At 45.1% G+C, this 17,979-nt stretch overlaps 1 protein-coding gene across 4 annotated transcripts in view; it reads right to left on the bottom strand.

Annotated features, from left to right (window-relative positions):
- Positions 1–6,280: 6,280 nt before the first annotated feature.
- PDK3 (pyruvate dehydrogenase kinase 3) overlaps positions 6,281–17,979 on the bottom strand; it is a 156,799-nt gene continuing 145,100 nt past the window's right edge. For all 4 annotated transcript variants that reach the window (XM_041740572.1, XM_041740573.1, XM_041740570.1 and 1 more), the window contains one exon: positions 6,281–16,881. In XM_041740572.1, the coding sequence (XP_041596506.1) occupies positions 16,851–16,881 (31 nt within the window). In that variant the 3' untranslated portion in view covers positions 6,281–16,850. The remainder of the gene's footprint in view (positions 16,882–17,979) is intronic.

Genomic DNA, 17,979 nt, shown 5'->3' with positions numbered 1-17,979 from the left:
CACACACACACACACACACACACACACTCCCCTAGTACTGGAGTCCTCGTTGATCACTGGAGTCAAATGTTTAACTTCCCCAGGTATTCAGCAGGAGGGGCCAGACAGAAATACTCCCACTGAGATGTCATTTGGATAAAGCATGACAAGTCATCAGCCCCAAAATACATAGCCAGTGCTCGAATCCTTTAAGAAATCATCAGGTAAAAAAACAGTAAAACCTGAAAATATCATTAAAAGCATAAATACCTGTGGGTGCTAATTGATCTTTGTCAGGCCCAGCTGTACTGCCCTAACTTATATTCTAGGAAGAAAAAAAAAAAAACCAAATTAGCTGAATCTCAACCGCTGCTGACCGGATGTGGAAAACTTGAGATATGTGCAGTGCAGGCCTGGAGTGTCTCCTGCAAGCAATTTTTTTTGCTCTCCTTACCTTCATTCTCTTTCTTGGGGGGCAGGGAAAGGAACTGATGTGCCAGGTTACTGTACTGTCTTCATAAAAGCAGAGTTCTGACGGAGAGATTAGACATAACTAAAATATTTGATATGTAACCTTCCATTTTCAAAGAATTAATGAATCTATACCTGAAAGAGTTGGGATACTTTATCCTTTCCACAGGGACCTTTTCAGCTAATTATACTTGCAAATGAACTTGTCACTCGAAAACCTCCCAAGTTCAAAGAAAACCTGTCATCGTCAGCCATGCACGTGGCAGGACACGACTGCTTGCACGGCTCGTGTTTCCTGCCTGGTAGACATGCTCCGCCCAGCGGGTGTTGACAAGATGCCACTCACTGGTCCGACCACAAGCCAACATGAACACAACAGGGTCAGGGATTCTTTTTTTCCATATCCAGCACCCAAGAATGAACGATCATTGAAAGAAGTTGAAGAGGTGCATATTAGTTTCCCACTTCTGTGACAAACTCAGTGGCTTAAAACAACACAGGTTTTTTTATTTTGCAGCTCTGGAGGTCGGAAGTCCAAAATGGGTCCTACTGGGCTAAAATTAAGGTGTTGGCGGGGCTAGATGCTCTAGGGGAGAATGTTTTCTTGCATTTTCCAGCTTCTAGAAGCTGCCTGCATTCCTCGGCTCGTGGGCCCCTTCCATCTTCAAAGCCAGCAATGGACAGCGTGGCCTTTCTCACATCCCACTACTCGAACATGCCTCCTGCCTTTCTCTTCTACTCGTAAGGGCTCTTGTGTTTGCATTTGCTCCCCCTGGATAATGCAAGAAAACTTCTCAGCCCTAAGTTCATCCGCAACTTTAATTCCTTCTTGGCGTGTGATATACCATGTTCCCAAATTCTGAGGATTACGACGTGGACAGCTTTGGGCAGCCGTTGTGCTACCACCAGGTGACTGAAGATGACCGTCGCAAGCCCTTGAACCTTTTTCTGGCTCCTGAGGTGAGAAACTCTCATGCAGATAGATTCATGGTCCTCTTTTTAACATTCTTGTATCTGCTCATGATGGACCTGCTTAAAATGTTTCTCCCGACTCTTGTCCACAAGAGAAGCGCGGACTAGGTATAATGGAAGAGGTCTGGCCCAAATGAGCATATGCTAGTTGGTCCGTGAGGACAGACGCGTTGGGTCCTCAACTCACGAACACGGAGCCATGGCTGGTAGCGAAGGGAGGGTAAGAGCCCCTGCCCTGATCTCTACCCTCCCACTCATACTTGGCTATCTCAAGAAGGCAAAGCCAAAAGGGCAGCTAACCGGAGTCTTTGGTCGTCGGATATGTTCCTGCTGAAACAAGCCCAGGAACACAGTTTCTAACAGGCAGGGTCGTTGCCTACTTTCCGTCTGGATTTTGACCTGGTCCTTGGGTGATGACCACAGCCACTTGAAGCTAGAACTCACTTCCAGTCATCCGGTGTCAAAACACTCCACGCTCCTTTCTGGAGTAACTCATTTTCTCGTTGTGGCCTTTATTAGCGTTTTAACTTAAGGCCTACCGCACATTCCTGTCCGGAGCATTCAAGAAACATTTGAGGGGATCCCTGTGGGGCTCAGTGGTTTAGCGCCTGCCTTCGGCTCAGGGTGTGACCCCAGAATCCCAGGATTGAGTCCCACGTCAGGATCCCTGCGTGGAGCCTGCTTCTCCCTCTGCCTGTGTCTCTGCCCCTCTCTCTGTGTCTCTCATGAACAAATAAAATATTTAAAAAAAAATAAAAGAAAAAAGAAACATTTCAGTGAGCTGCTAGGTCCTAGGGATGCAAAGGTTAAGGAGGACACGATCCTGTCCCTCACCCCAATTTCAGCTCAGTAGCTTGACTCTCAACTCTGGCCTCTTCTGACTGGCCCTACCTTTGAACTTTCCCAAGCTCTTTATATTATTTTTTTAATTTTTATTTATTTGTGATAGTCATCAGAGAGAGAGAGAGAGGCAGAGACACAGGCAGAGGGAGAAGCAGGCTCCATGCACCAGGAACCCGACGTGGGATTCGATCCCAGGTCTCCAGGATCGCGCCCTGGGCCAAAGGCAGGCGCCAAACCGCTGCGCCACCCAGGGATCCCAGCTCTTGATGAACAAACAGTCCAAGTTTCTGATTCTGCCAAAGAGAATTTTACAATGATCTAACTTCATATTCTTTTACTAATCTCTTTGGGTATAAGGTGCTCTTTCTCCTAGTGCAAGGACTGCCAACTCAGAGTGGGGGCGGGGAATAAGTAAATTTTAAGTAGATTTTCTGTTCATTAGAGACCACTCTTTGAGGATGCTGAATGGAGGAGGCTGATGAGGTTTATTTACCCCTTAGCCAGATGCATGAATAAGGCTCTAGGTGAGCTACCGAAGTCCTAAGGCATCAGCACACACTTGCTTGCAAGGCCTTAACAGGTGCGGAGCCCGGGCCAGAGCTCTCTGGATGGAGCTGTTGGATGAATGACGTGGCCTTCCGAGGTCTCCCTCTAAACTCCTTGATTGCAGTGTGATCGACGGGCCTCTCTCACCTGGATAATGGGGTGGACTTTGCCCTCATAAACTTGCTATTTTGTTACGAGGTAAAGCCCTAGGAAAAGAGTTTTCATATAGGTGGCTCTGTTCCAATTACCATGCAAGGTGACAACAATCATCCCTAACTTTAGAAATAATTACACTATTATATAAAACTGTTAGTATAGAGTTGTGGAAGCTTCTGCATCCATCATTGTTATTAAAATCATTACCATGTTTATTTTGTTCAAGGACTAGCAAATTCTGTTTGGACAAGAATGCCAGAGGACAGTAAGAGTACCATTGGCTAAACTTAGGAGTTCCTTGTACAGTAAGAAACAGCAAGTCTGCTCAGTTGCCCCAAATTCAAATCAACAAGGCCTTTTATCTCTTCCAGGTATTTTCCAATTACCTGTTAAAGAGAACATTGATACAGTTGCAAGGACCCTGGTATCCACTCTGTGTGAATGGAGACAGGATTTGCTGTTGCCAGCCTCCTACCGGCCTCAAAGACGGGTTTGTCGTTTGGACTTTATCAGTGGTTTTCAACCCAGTCACGTTAGAATCACCTAGGGAACTCATAAAAAACGTATTTCCCAGAGACCATCTGATGAAATGGATCCAAAGTGGGGTCCAGGACTCAGAGGCTCCAATTAAGACCAAGTTGAGACCCCCTGGACTATACTTAGTACTTCAACTCAGGGAACAAAGTGAGCCTTAGACAGTAACTGGATTCGGAGGCTGGTGATCAACAGCTTATGTGACAAAGACAAGAACTGATTTGCGATAGAGCTATGACAGGTAAAGGTCTACGTATCATTTGCTTATCCAAAGACATTGTTACAGTGATAAAAGTGTCATCAATGGGCAGTGGGCAGAGGATTCATTTTAAGACCAACATTTAGAAATGCCAAAGGTACCGTTAAGTACCCAGCCCAATGACTGGTGAAGATGGGTGCCTGACATTAACAGGGAGAATTCAATAGCCTGTAATGGCTATTTAGAGCTGTACCATCCAACACAGTGGCCACTAGCCCCATGTGGCTTTTAAAATTTAGATTAATACAGGGCACCTGGGTGGCTCAGTCAGTTAAGCATCTGACTCTTGATTTCAGCTCAGGTCATGATCTCAGGGTCCTGAGATCAAGCCCCACATTGGGCTCCTTGCTCAGCACAGAGTCTGCTGGAGATTCTTTCTCTCCCTCTCCCTTTGCCCTTGCCCCTGCTTGTGCATGCTCTGAATAAAAATCTTTTTGAAAATAAATTTAGATGACTACAATTTATTTTTTTATTTTTTTAAAGATTTTATTTATTCATGAGAGAGACACAGGCAGAGGGAGAAGCAGGCTCCATGCAGGGAGCCCGATGTGGGACTCAATCCCAGGTCTCCAGGATCACGCCCTGGGCTGGAGGCAGCACCAAACCACTGAGCCACCCAGGCTGCCCCAGATGACTACAATTTAAATGGAAAATTCAGTCCCTTGGTTGAACTAAGCATATTTTAAGTGTTCAGGTGGCTAGTGGTGACCATACTGGACAGCACAGATAAAGAACATCCTCATCACCGCAGAGTTCCTGTGGTGGCTAGTGGTCTACAGGAAGCCTTCCCCGAGGCAAGCCCTCCTACATGACGTCTTACGGTTTATTCATGTTACCAAAGAGTACGTTTATGTGTTACTACGGAGTGAACATCTGCAAATATCAGCAGATAATCACTTGCAAACATGCATTAAGTCATGGGAAAACCTTACAATGACTGGGGAGGAAGTTGCAAAGTACACTGAAGTTCAGTGCACTGCAGTGGCTCCCCAGAACCGCAGACTGTTGAATTGGAGGGTCTTTGTGAGCCTAAACCATACTTACTGTATGATTTCAGAATGGGGCAGGAGTGGCTGTGGCAAGAACCCTATTCCCTAGTCATGAAGGATATGTTAGCACAGTGGATGACTTTTGGTAAAATTCAAACAGATACTTGAAAAATACGAACTAAAGCCACATTTTCAAGAGCCACTGCTGTTGTATGCTTTGGGCAAAATATATCACAACATGAAAGCCGTTGATTGGTACCTGCTTCCTATTTTAGGTTTTAAGGAGTGCCATAAAACAGCAGACCTGGAAAGAACTTTGGAACCATATAGTCCAACTCTAATTTTATAGACAAGGAAACCAAGGCAGAGTTAGCAGCTACCTGGTAGCAGAATCAAGGCACATGTGCTGATTTCTTGATGCATGCTGACATGCCCCAGGAAGCATTCAAACCCAAGTTTCTTGCATCAAATTGTCTAGGCCTGTTTTTTAGTGATGAACATACAACACAGCAGGTATGTGGCTCTCAATTTTAAAAAGACACCCATTCACCATTGAATGTTTAGTAAAAGAATGACACACTGGTAAATAACATGAAGACCACACCTCTTGGCTATTCAGCAAGGCCACAATTGCAGCCACAGGCCTTCGGAGGCACTGGGTTCTGCTTTCAGTGCCGCACCAGTTCCACCAAAGACACCATGGAACCAACAGGCCTTTAATTGCAAATTTCAAGTTATCTTCTGCATATCCCATATGGCAATAGTTCTCAACTTACATTTTTTAAAAGATTTTATTTATTTATTCATGAGAGACAAGAGAGAGAGAGAGAGAGAGAGTCAGAGACACAGGCAGAGGGAGAAGCAGGCTCCATGCAGGGAACGGGACGCAGGACTCCATCCCGGGTCTCCAGGATCACGCCCTGGGCTGAAGGCGGCGCTCAACCACTGAGCCACCAAGGCTGCCCCTCGACTTGCATTTTTAAAGAATCCCCCACCCCTCCGCCGTGGCATTTGTTAAAGTATGGACTCCAGAGCATCTGAATGAATAGAGCTGAGGGAGAGCCCAGGAATCTGCATTTAACCAGCGCTTCAGGATGTTCTGGTGCCGGCAGTCCATGGCCAGGGAGGCCCATGTTGCCCAGCACAGTCCTGGTTTACATCTGTTTACAGGCTCTGCAGTATAATTATGAACAGTGCTCTTTTCACTGTCAAAGTGTCCTGGTGTAGACAATATATGGTCCCCTTTTTCTGATCCACGGATCACTATTTTGAAAAATATCGTTAAAACTATTTATGGTTAAGCAGCCTCTTTATTTTGCAAACAGGGTGTTCCCCGCTACCAAGAATCCAAATTACCTATTCCTCCAATGGCTCATGAGATTTTAAGCAAGCATCCTTGCCCCTTCCCAGCAACTTACAAAGGTGCTTAGTGCTGCTCATTTATTAAATTTCAGGAAGTGAGACGATGAGGCTCACAGGTGGCAGGGATGAGACAGGCCAGAGCTCAGGAAAAGACCACACTGACGCACAGTGAATCACAACTACTGTTTTATTGTTCGATGACATTGGTACAGAATTGTCCAGGTGCTCCAGGACTAGTTTGGCTATGACACACACCACAGATGGCTCTGCAACTCATGGGGAACATGATCTGAGCCACACACTTCTCTGGTTGTTTTCCCAACCATCACAACAGAACACTTCTCTTCACAGAACGTGAAGCTTCGAATGACCTCAAACCAAAGTCATCCTTCACTCATGGCAGTGTGTACAGCCAGGCCACGGAACAGCACAGAACACAAGGGGGCTGGACTTCACTCTATGAATCACAAGGCAGCTCGTGAACACTGGATACACGCGTGCATTTATCACTGTAACTAGGGTGACAGATGCGCAAAGTGAACCAGGTCAGATCTGGACTTATAGGTACAAAAATCGTAATGAACTTTTATTTCATATAAGTTAATATTCTTCTCTTGTCAAATCAGCTATGGTTCCCAGTGTAGACACTGCTTTTGTGCGTTAGAAGAGTTACGATTAAAAAAAAAAAAAAAGGCAAGCCAGTAATTTTACATTTCAATGCAGCATCAGCTATGTTCACCATGGTATATTTGATACTGAAAGGACTTCTCTTATTTGGTTTGAGCATTTTTAAAGTATTCACAACTTGGGTTCTAAATCTAGAAAATATTTAAGTTGCAAGCACTTGTGTACTTTTGTGAGGCTGTGAACTTATGGCAACAGATGGTGTGGTGTGTGTATATATACCTGAAGCAGCCATTACAACCTCAAATGACTTTAACACTAAGGAACTCGGCAGAGATTGGGGTTAGCCAGAAGGCTCCAAGGCGGTATGCTCCATTCTGCGAAAACGTGCATCAAGTTGTCCAGGAGGGGCTCAAGCGCAAGCCCCGGTTTGGGTCAGAGGGTAGCGTTCGGTTCTAGCACAGTGCAGCGTAAGGGAGCGATCGCTGTAACAATGAGCATGATGGAAGTGGAGGAGGGCCACCAGGACTCGACTCCTCCAACCCTAAAGCCAACTTACATTTTTAAAATAGTACTTTATATTTTCTAGGTCAAGCTTGCCTTGGCTGTCTACCCAGAGTCAACATACATTTAGGTTGGTCTAGTCTGAGGAATAATTTTATGCAATGCTCTCCCCGGGAAGAGTTATAAAGGCGGCGAGGTAAGAGGGAGCAGATGCATGATCTTGGCAAGGCCCCTCGTGTTTTCCGTTTCACCCGGTGACGCCAGCCACCCAGGCAAACTGCTTCCGGATGGCACTGGGTGGTGAGGCCCCCGATTCGGCCCTGATCCCTCTTCAGTGGCAGGCAGTCTCCAGTGCCCTCAGATCCCCACGGTTACAGGCTTTGGCTGTAATTATTCTAAAGCATTTGTTCTAATTAAACACATCGGAGAGTAACCTCAGCAGTTTTGGAGGTAAAGGCGTACTCCAGTTCTTAATATAGTGCCTTTTAAAGTACTGATTGAGGTTTCCCATGGTTGTAACAGTTCAAAGGACAAAAATAAAATGGAATTTAGAAGAAAGGGGTACCATGATGTATTGCAAACGACAATATGAAATCTTACACTCATCCTACCTGTTTTCACAAACTCTTCCAGCTACGCTACGTTTGGCAGGGCTAAATGGTAGAGGCCTTTGACTTCTGATCAGACTGAACTTTTGTCTTCTTAATGTCTGGCATACATGAAGAGCCACAATGGAGTTAGAACTGAATGTTAGGATTCTCTTTCTTTTCTCTCAAAAAGAATCTCAAGGTAAGAATAGCTTAAAACATTAAGTAGTTCTGTCAGTAATATGCATTCCATTTTGACCAGTTTGGAAGGCAAAAAGGAACCAAAGAGCTGGGAAACAAGCCCTAAGTGCTGGAGCTGGATGTTTCTTTACTTTGCTAACACACTACTTATGGTGTATATGCTCTTTGACATTTGTGCTATTCTGGCCCATTCGGAAAAGTCATGCACAGAATTCCAATTAGCAGGCCACTTTTAGGTGGGCAAAAGTCAAAAGTATTTAATGGAATGTTCTTTTAAATCAAATTTTATTATCCCCCAAAGGATTCAATTCCAATAGAATACAGAATCTAGTAGAAAACTGGAAAGCCAAGAAGCAAACTTAGCTAACAAAATCAGATTGTAGGGTTTTTTTCCTATGGACATCTCAGATTAAGTATGATAGAGACCTTTGTATACCTGCTAAACTAAGGACATTTAGGTGTCACTTACTATGAAAAGGCCTAACGGACATAGAATCTGAGTAGTATTAAGGGTAAGCTTCAAGTTTCTTAGGTAATCTTGAGTTCCTGAGATGACAATACTTTTGAAAATCTAGTTCTAGAAATTCAGACAAGAACTATCAAGTCAGAATACACCGTGATACAGTTTTGGGGATTTGTGTGGGGATTCTTATCAAAAGGTTATTCCCTGAGATATGCAAGGGTGGTGAAAATGTAGTTCTCAGAGTACAAAGAAAATATATAACATATAAAATCATTTTGGTCTCTCTACTTCTCCCTTTAAAGAAATTATTAAAATAAAAAGATTTATCTTAATAGTCTAAGTACTTTATGTTTTATCTTTTCTAAAAAATTTCTTTCAATAAGTATTGAAAGGCCAGGCATGGCAGGATGCTTTCACAACCATTTTCTCTCCTCAGGCTTCTCTTCAAAAGATCATTTCTTGAAAGGTACAGAAATAAAAAATATAGTCCTTACGGCTGAAACAAACAGTGGAAGACTGAAATAATTACCTGCATTTTAAAGAATGTGGTCCTAATTCTTCTCTTTTGGAAACCGTAACGCGAAAAAGTGAAGCAAACTTAATGGAAACCTAAAGTGATTAGAACTTTTAAAGAATGCAATTGCAATTCCGTACTTTTGGAAAATATGAAAAGCAAATCCAAAATACCTCTCTATGTAAATTAAAGCTCAAACCATGATATTCGAAATTAAAATGATTTACATAATCTACTATACTATTTTTTTTAGTAATTAACCTTCCTGAGACTGATTTTGTTCTCCTTACTGTTTGCTTAACTAAAGTGCTTAATAAAATTTCTACAGAATATATTACCCTCTCCATTGATGAATATTATTTTGAACTACAATCTGACAAAAATCTAACTACATTTAATTATGCTTGATTAATCCAAATGTCACTGAGAGATTTATAGAACAGAGAAATATTTTGCAGGTTAAGTTCATACTCTTTTCACTGTGAGCTTCCTGGACCCAGTATTACCACCCATCTACTCAGTTCTCCAACATTTCCAAAAACCCCACAAAAAATATGCCCAACAGTCTACACTGGACCACGGGACTCTAGGCATCAAGCTCTTGCTCTCCAGAGCTATGCAGCCTCAATCAAAGGCTGAAAGGCTGAAGTGGCTTCCTGCCAGGAGGCAGGAGACGTACTGCCCCTGGAGAGTCTACAGCACTGGAGGGAACAGGGTGCAGAGCCAGAGAGTCAGCCCGCATCACGGGCTTTGGGCTTACAACGCGCTATGAGGACACCCGCGCTGCAAGGACACCCGTGTGCGCTAAGGGGGGGCTCTCCCTTACTGCAGGCCTCTAACTGTATCAGACATTTGTTTGGAAGCTTTCAGGAGTGAGGCCCCAAGGTGCTATTATTTATATGCAAATAAGACCATTTAAAGGGTGACAGATTGGCCCTACCTCTGGGAAGAATTAAATGCATCCCTCGTCCTCTGGTCCCCAGGCCCTACCCTCCACCACAGGGCCAGCAGACACAGTAGGCCTCAACAATTGAAAGTGTCCACCGCAGTTCTGCGGTTCCCACAGAAAGTGTGGAGAGTTACCTGTGTCACAACACAAAGAGCAGCCCTTGTCACAGCCACACGGACCCCAGTGTTGGGATCAAGGGCAATTTGTGTCCCTGCTTTAGAGACTGACAAAAAGGCAGAATGATGGGTTTCTGGAGGCTTCTGTGACTGCTGTCATTTGATTTTCTTCAGTTCTAGGGGTGAACACGGTTAATGCCAACCCGAGGGCATGAGAGGGAAGCCTTCTCGGGCAATCCCTTCCTCTTCCTCTAAAACCAGGGTGGAAGTGGTAACGGGGGTCTCTCCTCTTGACAAGCTGCTATTAAACTCCAGCAGCGTGATGCCCCCCCCCCCCGTTCTAAGTGCATTTACATAATGATTTCTCAAGTCCTAAAACGACCCCCGGAACCTGTTGTCATTGCATTTTGGTTATGAGCAAAGAGCAGCACACACCATTCAGTGAGGGTGGAGAGTAAAGGCTGGCTCCTCTCACCGGACCGCGGTGCCCCCCCACCCCGCCCGGGGCTCCGCCTGCCTAGAGGTGCCCTCGGCCCTGGGCAGGGCCCCCCGCAGAGCTGCATCCGCAACCAGGCACTGCAGCCGGGCTCTCCCAACGCACAGCAACAGATCGAAAAGTGAAAAGAACTCCAGGATCGCTAACACTTCATCATCTAAGGAACACATCTGTCCGTGATCAAAACATTTACAAGGCTTGGGGTCCCCCCAATATGCCCCATGTCCCCCCTTCTTTATTTTTCTCTACTGTATTAATCTGCTCCACTTTATTTCTCTCCCCACTTGCTAGAAATGTCCCTCGTTCTAGGTCTTGTCTGTTTCGTCTACAAGAGCGGCCGAGAGGCAGGGCCTTCTGTTCGCCTGGTCCCCGCCGCGTGCCCAGCACCCAGCGCCCAGCGCCCAGCACGGCGGCTGGCACACCGCACACGCTCGGTGTTCACAAGGAGGAACGGACGCGGCCCTGCCTTCCACGACCCTCCGCCTACCACTTGCGTTTCATTCCGTCCTGACACGTGGGCGCGGGTTCGGCTCTCCACGTGACACCAGGACAGACCCAGGGCAAGCACCCCGGCTTTCGGGGGAGGCACTGGGTGGTGGAGGTTGGTACCGAGAGCAAGGCTGACACTGACGCTCCTGGATCATTACGCTGGGCTCCGGAGGTGGGGAGAGTGGGCCCCGTGGAACATGCTGGCCACCGAGGAAAGGAGACGTCAACCCTCCGAACGGCCGCAATAACCCCCCCGCGTGCCCCCCGTCCACCTGTAATTGCCCCCTGGAAACATGAACTCGGGTGCCTCTCAAGCTGGCCCCAGGCCTACACACCATGTCACAGTATACTCGTGGAACTAATCCTGATGAGGCCTTCGCTCCTCTCCATTTCTCAGTGAACCAAATTTTAAAATGGGCTGAAACGAAAAGGCAGGTAAGAAAAGCTGTGTCACATCGAGCTCCCGGTACCCTCAGCAAGACCGCTCGACCAGCAACCTGTTAGCTACCTCTGCCGAGAACTCCGATTCTGTGCTCGTCTGAAATACTCTATCATGTTGAATTAACTAATTAATAATTGTCGGTGGCTGATAAGTGCTTAAGTTCATTATGATGTCCCCTCTTTTCAAACCAGAAGGTACTGATAGCTCTAATCAATGGAACGGGAACCCGAGTTAAAAGTTATCTTTCCACAGAGAACAACAAACAAAAATCCTGTATTGATTAAGTTATTAATGGTCCTCTCCCGCTAGCGATATTGGTTCCTTCTGTTTACTTTCATACAGATTAGGACCATGAAGGACATTATCTTCAAAGTCAATGTTTATGCACCTGGACCACTGGGAAAGATGGAAGAACAAATGTATGTTTATCTAAGTGCTCCTGCCCTTCAACACACACATCCAAAAACTGAAAAAGAAGCGGTCTATTAGGAGACTAATAAAAGCCACCACCCCATACCAAGGGCTCCAGGGGGAGTGTCGGACAGATCCGACAACGCTGGAGACTAATCAGAGGAGGATTCTCGCATTTGCCAAACAGACCACAGTTGCCAGGCAGTTCAGGAAAGGTTTCCAGAGGACTCTACCAACCATCTCCTAGCCCGGAGAAGCAAGGGCCGCTGGCAGGCAGGAGAAGCCCAGCGCACGCGGTGCGGGCACATTTCCACAACCAAGCCTGCAGGGGGGAGGGGGTGAGAGCTCAGGTGCTGCATCTGTGTGCGGAGCAAAGAGGAACTCAGGGGCCAGCCACACAAGCCGCCTGCAGAGCTCCAGCAGCCAGCGGAAGTACAAACCATCCACACTCCTGCTAGGGCGACACCTAGTGGAAACAGGGAAACTCAAGGGGAATCCTTTTCCCCCAGTGAGACCCCCTCTGCCTGGGGCAGAGGATTCAGTAGCACCCCCTGGAAGGCACCCAGAGACCCAATGTCCCAGGGGGGCTGTGCTTCACTCCTTCTTCCCCTACATCCAGCCAGTGGACTGCAAAACAAAAACAGCCGCCACCATTACAAGCCATCAAATGTCTAGCCTTCTAGTTCAAGTGCTAAAGTGGCCGTTCAAACACTTCTCGCTTGAGAAAAAATGAGTCAAAGGAGGATTTCTCCACTCTTCCTGGGCAGCTAGCGCTGGTCCCACACAAAGACAAATAAGATGCAGGAAAACCCATCACTATCCTTGGGCAACAATCAAAGGGCAGAACAACCCAGAGGAAAGGAACAAAAGAAGCGTAGGATAGCTAATTACACTCTGGAAACAGAATGATTTCAGAAACCCACAAAAACTGTAGACAACACAGATCAGCCTTCCAAGAAATGAAACAAGGAGTCAAAAAGGACAACATAATGAAAGAAAAATGCTGGTAGAGCTAAGAAAAGAAGCAGATCAAAAATAAAACTGTAACTGAAGTGAAACTCACAGTGCGAGCATCTAGGCCTACCATCCACACGGCAGAAGGCTGAGTTAGTGAAACAGGAAGATCAGACCTGAGGGGGTGAAAATTCACAGCATCAGGAAAGACAAGGGACGAAAGCACTAAAAGGAAAGATCATGCAAAAGATGGATTACACAGAAAAGGCCAAGAGACAACTGTTGATTCTGACACAGACTCGAATGAAGTCATGAATTTCAAGGATAAACAAGAAACCCCGAGTACCCCCGTACGAACAAGTAGGTCGTCTACAAAAGGTGCAGAACAACCTGTCTGGACTCCGGCCTCTCAGCACCACCAGACGTTGGAAGACGATAAAGTGATGCATCCAAAGCATCAAGGATGGAAGGATGTGATCTGAGAATCTGACAGGCAGCCAAGTTACTGTTTGTAAGGAATGGCAACAGAAGTGTATTTGTAAATATGCAAGGAAATCCAACTGGAGCTGTACTCCAGGCCACCAAAGGATAGAAGCAAGTATCGAACGTGGAGTCTTTGTATGAAAGGGCTGGCAGTGAACACGGAGTTAAATGAAACATAGAATTAAGTCTAAATAACTCTAGTAATTACCTACAGCTATACCCTCTAAGTTGCCTGTCTTTCTAGGTAAGAGCTGCCAAATCCATTCGATTATCTCCTCCAACTAACTACCCCAAAATGAAAACACACAAAAGAAAACCTCTCCTGAATGCAATTCTCTTGCACTATAGACACATTTTGGTTTGTATCTTACCTTTGAGGGTTAAGGCATTCAAGAAATTCCTCAAAAGAGATAATGCTGGTTACCTGGTGCATCGCTGAGAGCATGGGCCTAGAAACTACTCACTCTGGTTCTTCCCTTCACTTCAGCAGACCAATGAACTGCCTGAGAACACTTAGGAGGAACAGAGTAACACCTGCATGGCCCACCTCCTGGCACTCGAAGGATCAAAATGGGATGCTTAATGTGAAGGTTCTTTGGCATCTATAAGCAAGGCTATAAAATTGTCTCACTTGACTGGATGGAAAGCACCCGCTATATTGAAGAGCCAAAATCAGACACCCAGAGACAAAAAACAAACAAACAAAACAAACAGACGGCTCTCCCGTGGGTCCATCCCTACTTCTTTCCTTTCATTTCTCTATGCTTTAGTCATTTCTCAGCACTATAAAAAGGAGATTCAATATTTCCACAGTTTCTGACCTGAAATGTTTCACATTTGGAAACAAAAATAGCTTAAGAACGTAGAAAGTTGTTGCCCACCACCCAAAGTAAATGTCAATTTTCATTTATTGGTTCAACTAATATTTATTAAGCCCTTACTATGTCCCAAGAACCATGCCAAAGAGTAGATGTCCCCCAATACTAAAAGTTGAGTTAATGAGAGGGAAACACAGAAGAAATGGGAGAACTAATTGAATTCAGCTAGAAAAGGGTCAATGTCTATTTATTTTACAACCTCTAGGTAGCAATTCGACCATTTGCTTCGACAAACCCAACAAACAGCCAGAAAGATGCACCTGGGTTCAGAGAACCATGTACAAGAAGCACAAAGGAATGCCTGAGCCACTAAGCTGTGAGCATGTAAGATGTTCCCGCAGCTCTTCTTATGGTTGCTGTGGGAGCAAAGTCCAACTCTTGATGCAGAAAGCAGAAGGGAGAGCCAAGACTACTGGAGTCAGATGGATAGGAGTGATCCAGAAAGTCCATTAGTAAAAGGACTACCAAAGAAGTCATTAAGACACTGAAAGAAATCTTTACTTTTAAAGAAGACCTGTAAAGGGAAGAATGTGATAGGATTTTTCTACACCCTATTTTCCTTCTTCAACACTTACATGGCGCTTGTGGTGAGGACCTAATAATCTCAACCACATAGTAACACATTGCCAGAATGAGGCAGGAGGGGACCGGTCCTGAACCTGTGGCTTCCTTCCTCCCATGGTATTTTATACTTGAAAGTATAAAGGCGGGGCACTTGGGTGGCTCAGGGTTGAGCGTCTGCCTTTGGCTCAGGATGTGATCCCAGGGTCCTGGGATCAAGTCCCACATTGGGCTCCCCCCACAGGGAGCCTGCTTCTCCCTTGGCCTGTGTCTCTGCCTCTCTGTGTCTCTCATGAATATATAAATTCTTTAAAAAAAGAAAGTATAAAGGTATATGGTTAGAAATGGAGGCCTAGTAAGATAATGATACACTCTAACGTCGGTAAGAAAGCCAGGGACTTCAAATGGAAAGGGTCATTATTTTTACATGAGGAAGCAATCATATGCAACAGCCCCATTCTTGAGAATGGGCCTCAGGCCTCATGCCCGCAGGCTTCCATGTGGACCATCCCATCACCCCTCTCTCAGAAGTCCATCAATCTTTCTCTTCTCTGATGGATTATACAAATTCTCTGATAAGATCCTTCTAAGGATGGAAGAGATGAGACCTTTCTAAAGATCAGGGGAACTACCACGAGCTCAGGTAACATAACGAAATGAAACAAAATCAGGCTCAGCAGAACGAGGAGAAACAGCTGCCCCCCCCCCCCCACCTGCCCCCGCGAGCTGGTCAGAGGACAACTGTTCCTGGAGATCCCCACGGAGTCCATGACAAGGGCAACCGCACTGCTGCCACCATGGCCCTGAAGTGGTGGGGGCGGGGGGACACTCTACAAGCCACAACTTTCCCACCAGTGAACTCAATACTTAAAAATTGGATGGAAGCATTCATATGGGTGTCAAAAGAAGGCAGAAGCCAAAGTAGATGATATGAAAAATTACAGTGAAGAGAAACACATTCTGTGGAGCAAGAGAAACTGCCTTTAATCTGGATTCTTGAAGGCTTCCACTGCTGAGGGTAAACACAACCCCGCTTTTCTCTTTCCTCACCCCGAGTCCTCCACCCAGGCCAGTTTTCAGCAGCAAAGTAAAGGAATCTGACAATCAAATAGACAATTCTAAAACTGGCCAAAATTCACGAAAATGACAATTATGAAGACCTAGGGCATTTTTCAAAATAAATCAGAAAGACTTCTTCCCTTCAGCAGCAGATCTGACAACCAGCAAAGTGCATCACCCAGGGACTTGCAATTCCTCAGAAAACTACAAAGGGATAGAATCTCGTAAGTCGACTGGCAAAATTTTTACATAGCATAAAAACTCCACTTCCCGCTTCTCACAAACTCGATCACGACCAGAAGTTTTTCACTTAAGATCTTTGAAACCAAGCAGGTAAGTGAGACATTCCAAGACAACTTTTGGAACGCTTTAATTGACAGAATGGAAGTACACAAGTGAATTTCAAAATAAAATCGATGCATCAAAGAGTAAGAGCTAATGTGAGAGTGGCCGCACTTGACTTAGACCAGATGGAAGAAGAAATCGCAGAGGGAGGGAGGACGCATGAGAGAGGAAGGGCCCCAGGACTGAATTATTGAGACACGCTCTGCCAGTGTCTTCAACATCCAGACTACCCAGGTCTTAGTCGGTGGTTTGGAAACACATGGTGTTTGGTCACAAAGAGCAGCAGTGGACACTGGCTGTATCTGGAATGCGGAAGGAGCTTAGGATCCCGGGGAGAATATAGACACTCGACTCTAGGACAATAAGGAGGGAGCTAGAAGGACACCAGAGTGCTAATGGGGCTCCGTGCTCTCTTACGACAGGCGCCAACCAAACCACAGCAACATATATGAAACATGATTCAAGTTACTACTTTAGTGAAGATCTGGAGCAGCTACAGGAAAGTTTCCGTGGAAAAGATCCAGCTCATATAGAGAAAGTACACATTCAAGCACTGGAGTAACTATAGTGCCTTGCTCAAAGTTGGTGGAGGAAAGGAGTTCTCTCTGGTTGACTTGCAGAAGACAATCTTTCTTCACAGAGAGGACAGAAGTGTTCATTTCTCTAGAAAGTTCTATTGGTCTTGATCTTGTCCCTACAAAGAAAATAACAGGAATATCCATAGTGAGTTTGAGTATAATCTTCTCTATTTAACCAAGATTTACTCAGAGCATTTAGTTAGAGTGATAATTCAAAAAGGTTTGCCTTGTCTCAGAATTATTCTCTATGGTTACTACAGAAAAAGAATTACCATTTAATTACTTATACATGCTTTTAAAAAAGATTTGGGAGAGAGAGAGAGAGAGCGTGCACACAAGTGTGGGGGGGAAGGGCAGAGGGAGAGGGAGAAGCAGGCTCCCCACTGAGCAGGGAGCCTGAAGTGGGGCTCAATCCCAGGGACTTGGGGATCACGACCTGAGCTGAAGGCAGCCACTTAACCAACTGGGCCACTCAGGCGTCCCCTTATACATACTTCAAAACAGTTCATTATTCTCAGGTAAAAAGCTGATTAGAAATGAGGAATGAAAGCTAATGGATACAGGGTTTCTTTTTGAGATGGTACAAACATTCTAAAATTAGTGGTGAGGGTCACACACTCTGAATACACTAAAACTGTACACTTTAAGAGAGTGAATTTTATAGGGTATGTGAATTATATCCCAATAAAGCTGTTCTTAAAAATCTGATTAGATTGTGATGAGCACCACGTGATGTGTGAAAGTGTTGAATCACTATACCATACACTTGAAATTAATATCATACAGCATATTTTAAACGGAATTAAAATAAAAACTTTAAAAGGGATCCCTGGGTGGCTCAGCAGTTTGGCACCTGCCCCTTCGGCCCAGGGCATGGTCCTGAAGTCCCAGGATCGAGTCCTGCATCAGGCTCCCTGCCTGGAGCCTGCTTCTCCCTCTGCCTGTGTCTCTGCCTCTGTGTGTGTGTGTGTGCGCACACGCGCCTCTCATGAATAAATAAATAAAATCTTTTAAAAAAACTTTAAAAAGCCAAAAAAAAGAAAAATCTGATTAGAAAATAAATTTTTGTAGAATTTCTCATTTACCTAGTGAACTTACCATAGCTATACTTTCCCAAGATCGCCACCAATTATCCTATTTGTATATTTAACAATTTTAATCATCAGGCTAACCATTTTCCAATTTTAAATACTGCTTTCTGCTAAAACTTGTTT

The sequence above is a fragment of the Vulpes lagopus genome, chromosome X (assembly GCF_018345385.1).
Source record: "Vulpes lagopus strain Blue_001 chromosome X, ASM1834538v1, whole genome shotgun sequence".
NCBI classification, from domain to species: Eukaryota; Metazoa; Chordata; class Mammalia; order Carnivora; family Canidae; genus Vulpes; species Vulpes lagopus.
Note: the sequence above shows the minus strand (reverse complement) of the source record. Positions and strands in the feature narration are given on the sequence as shown.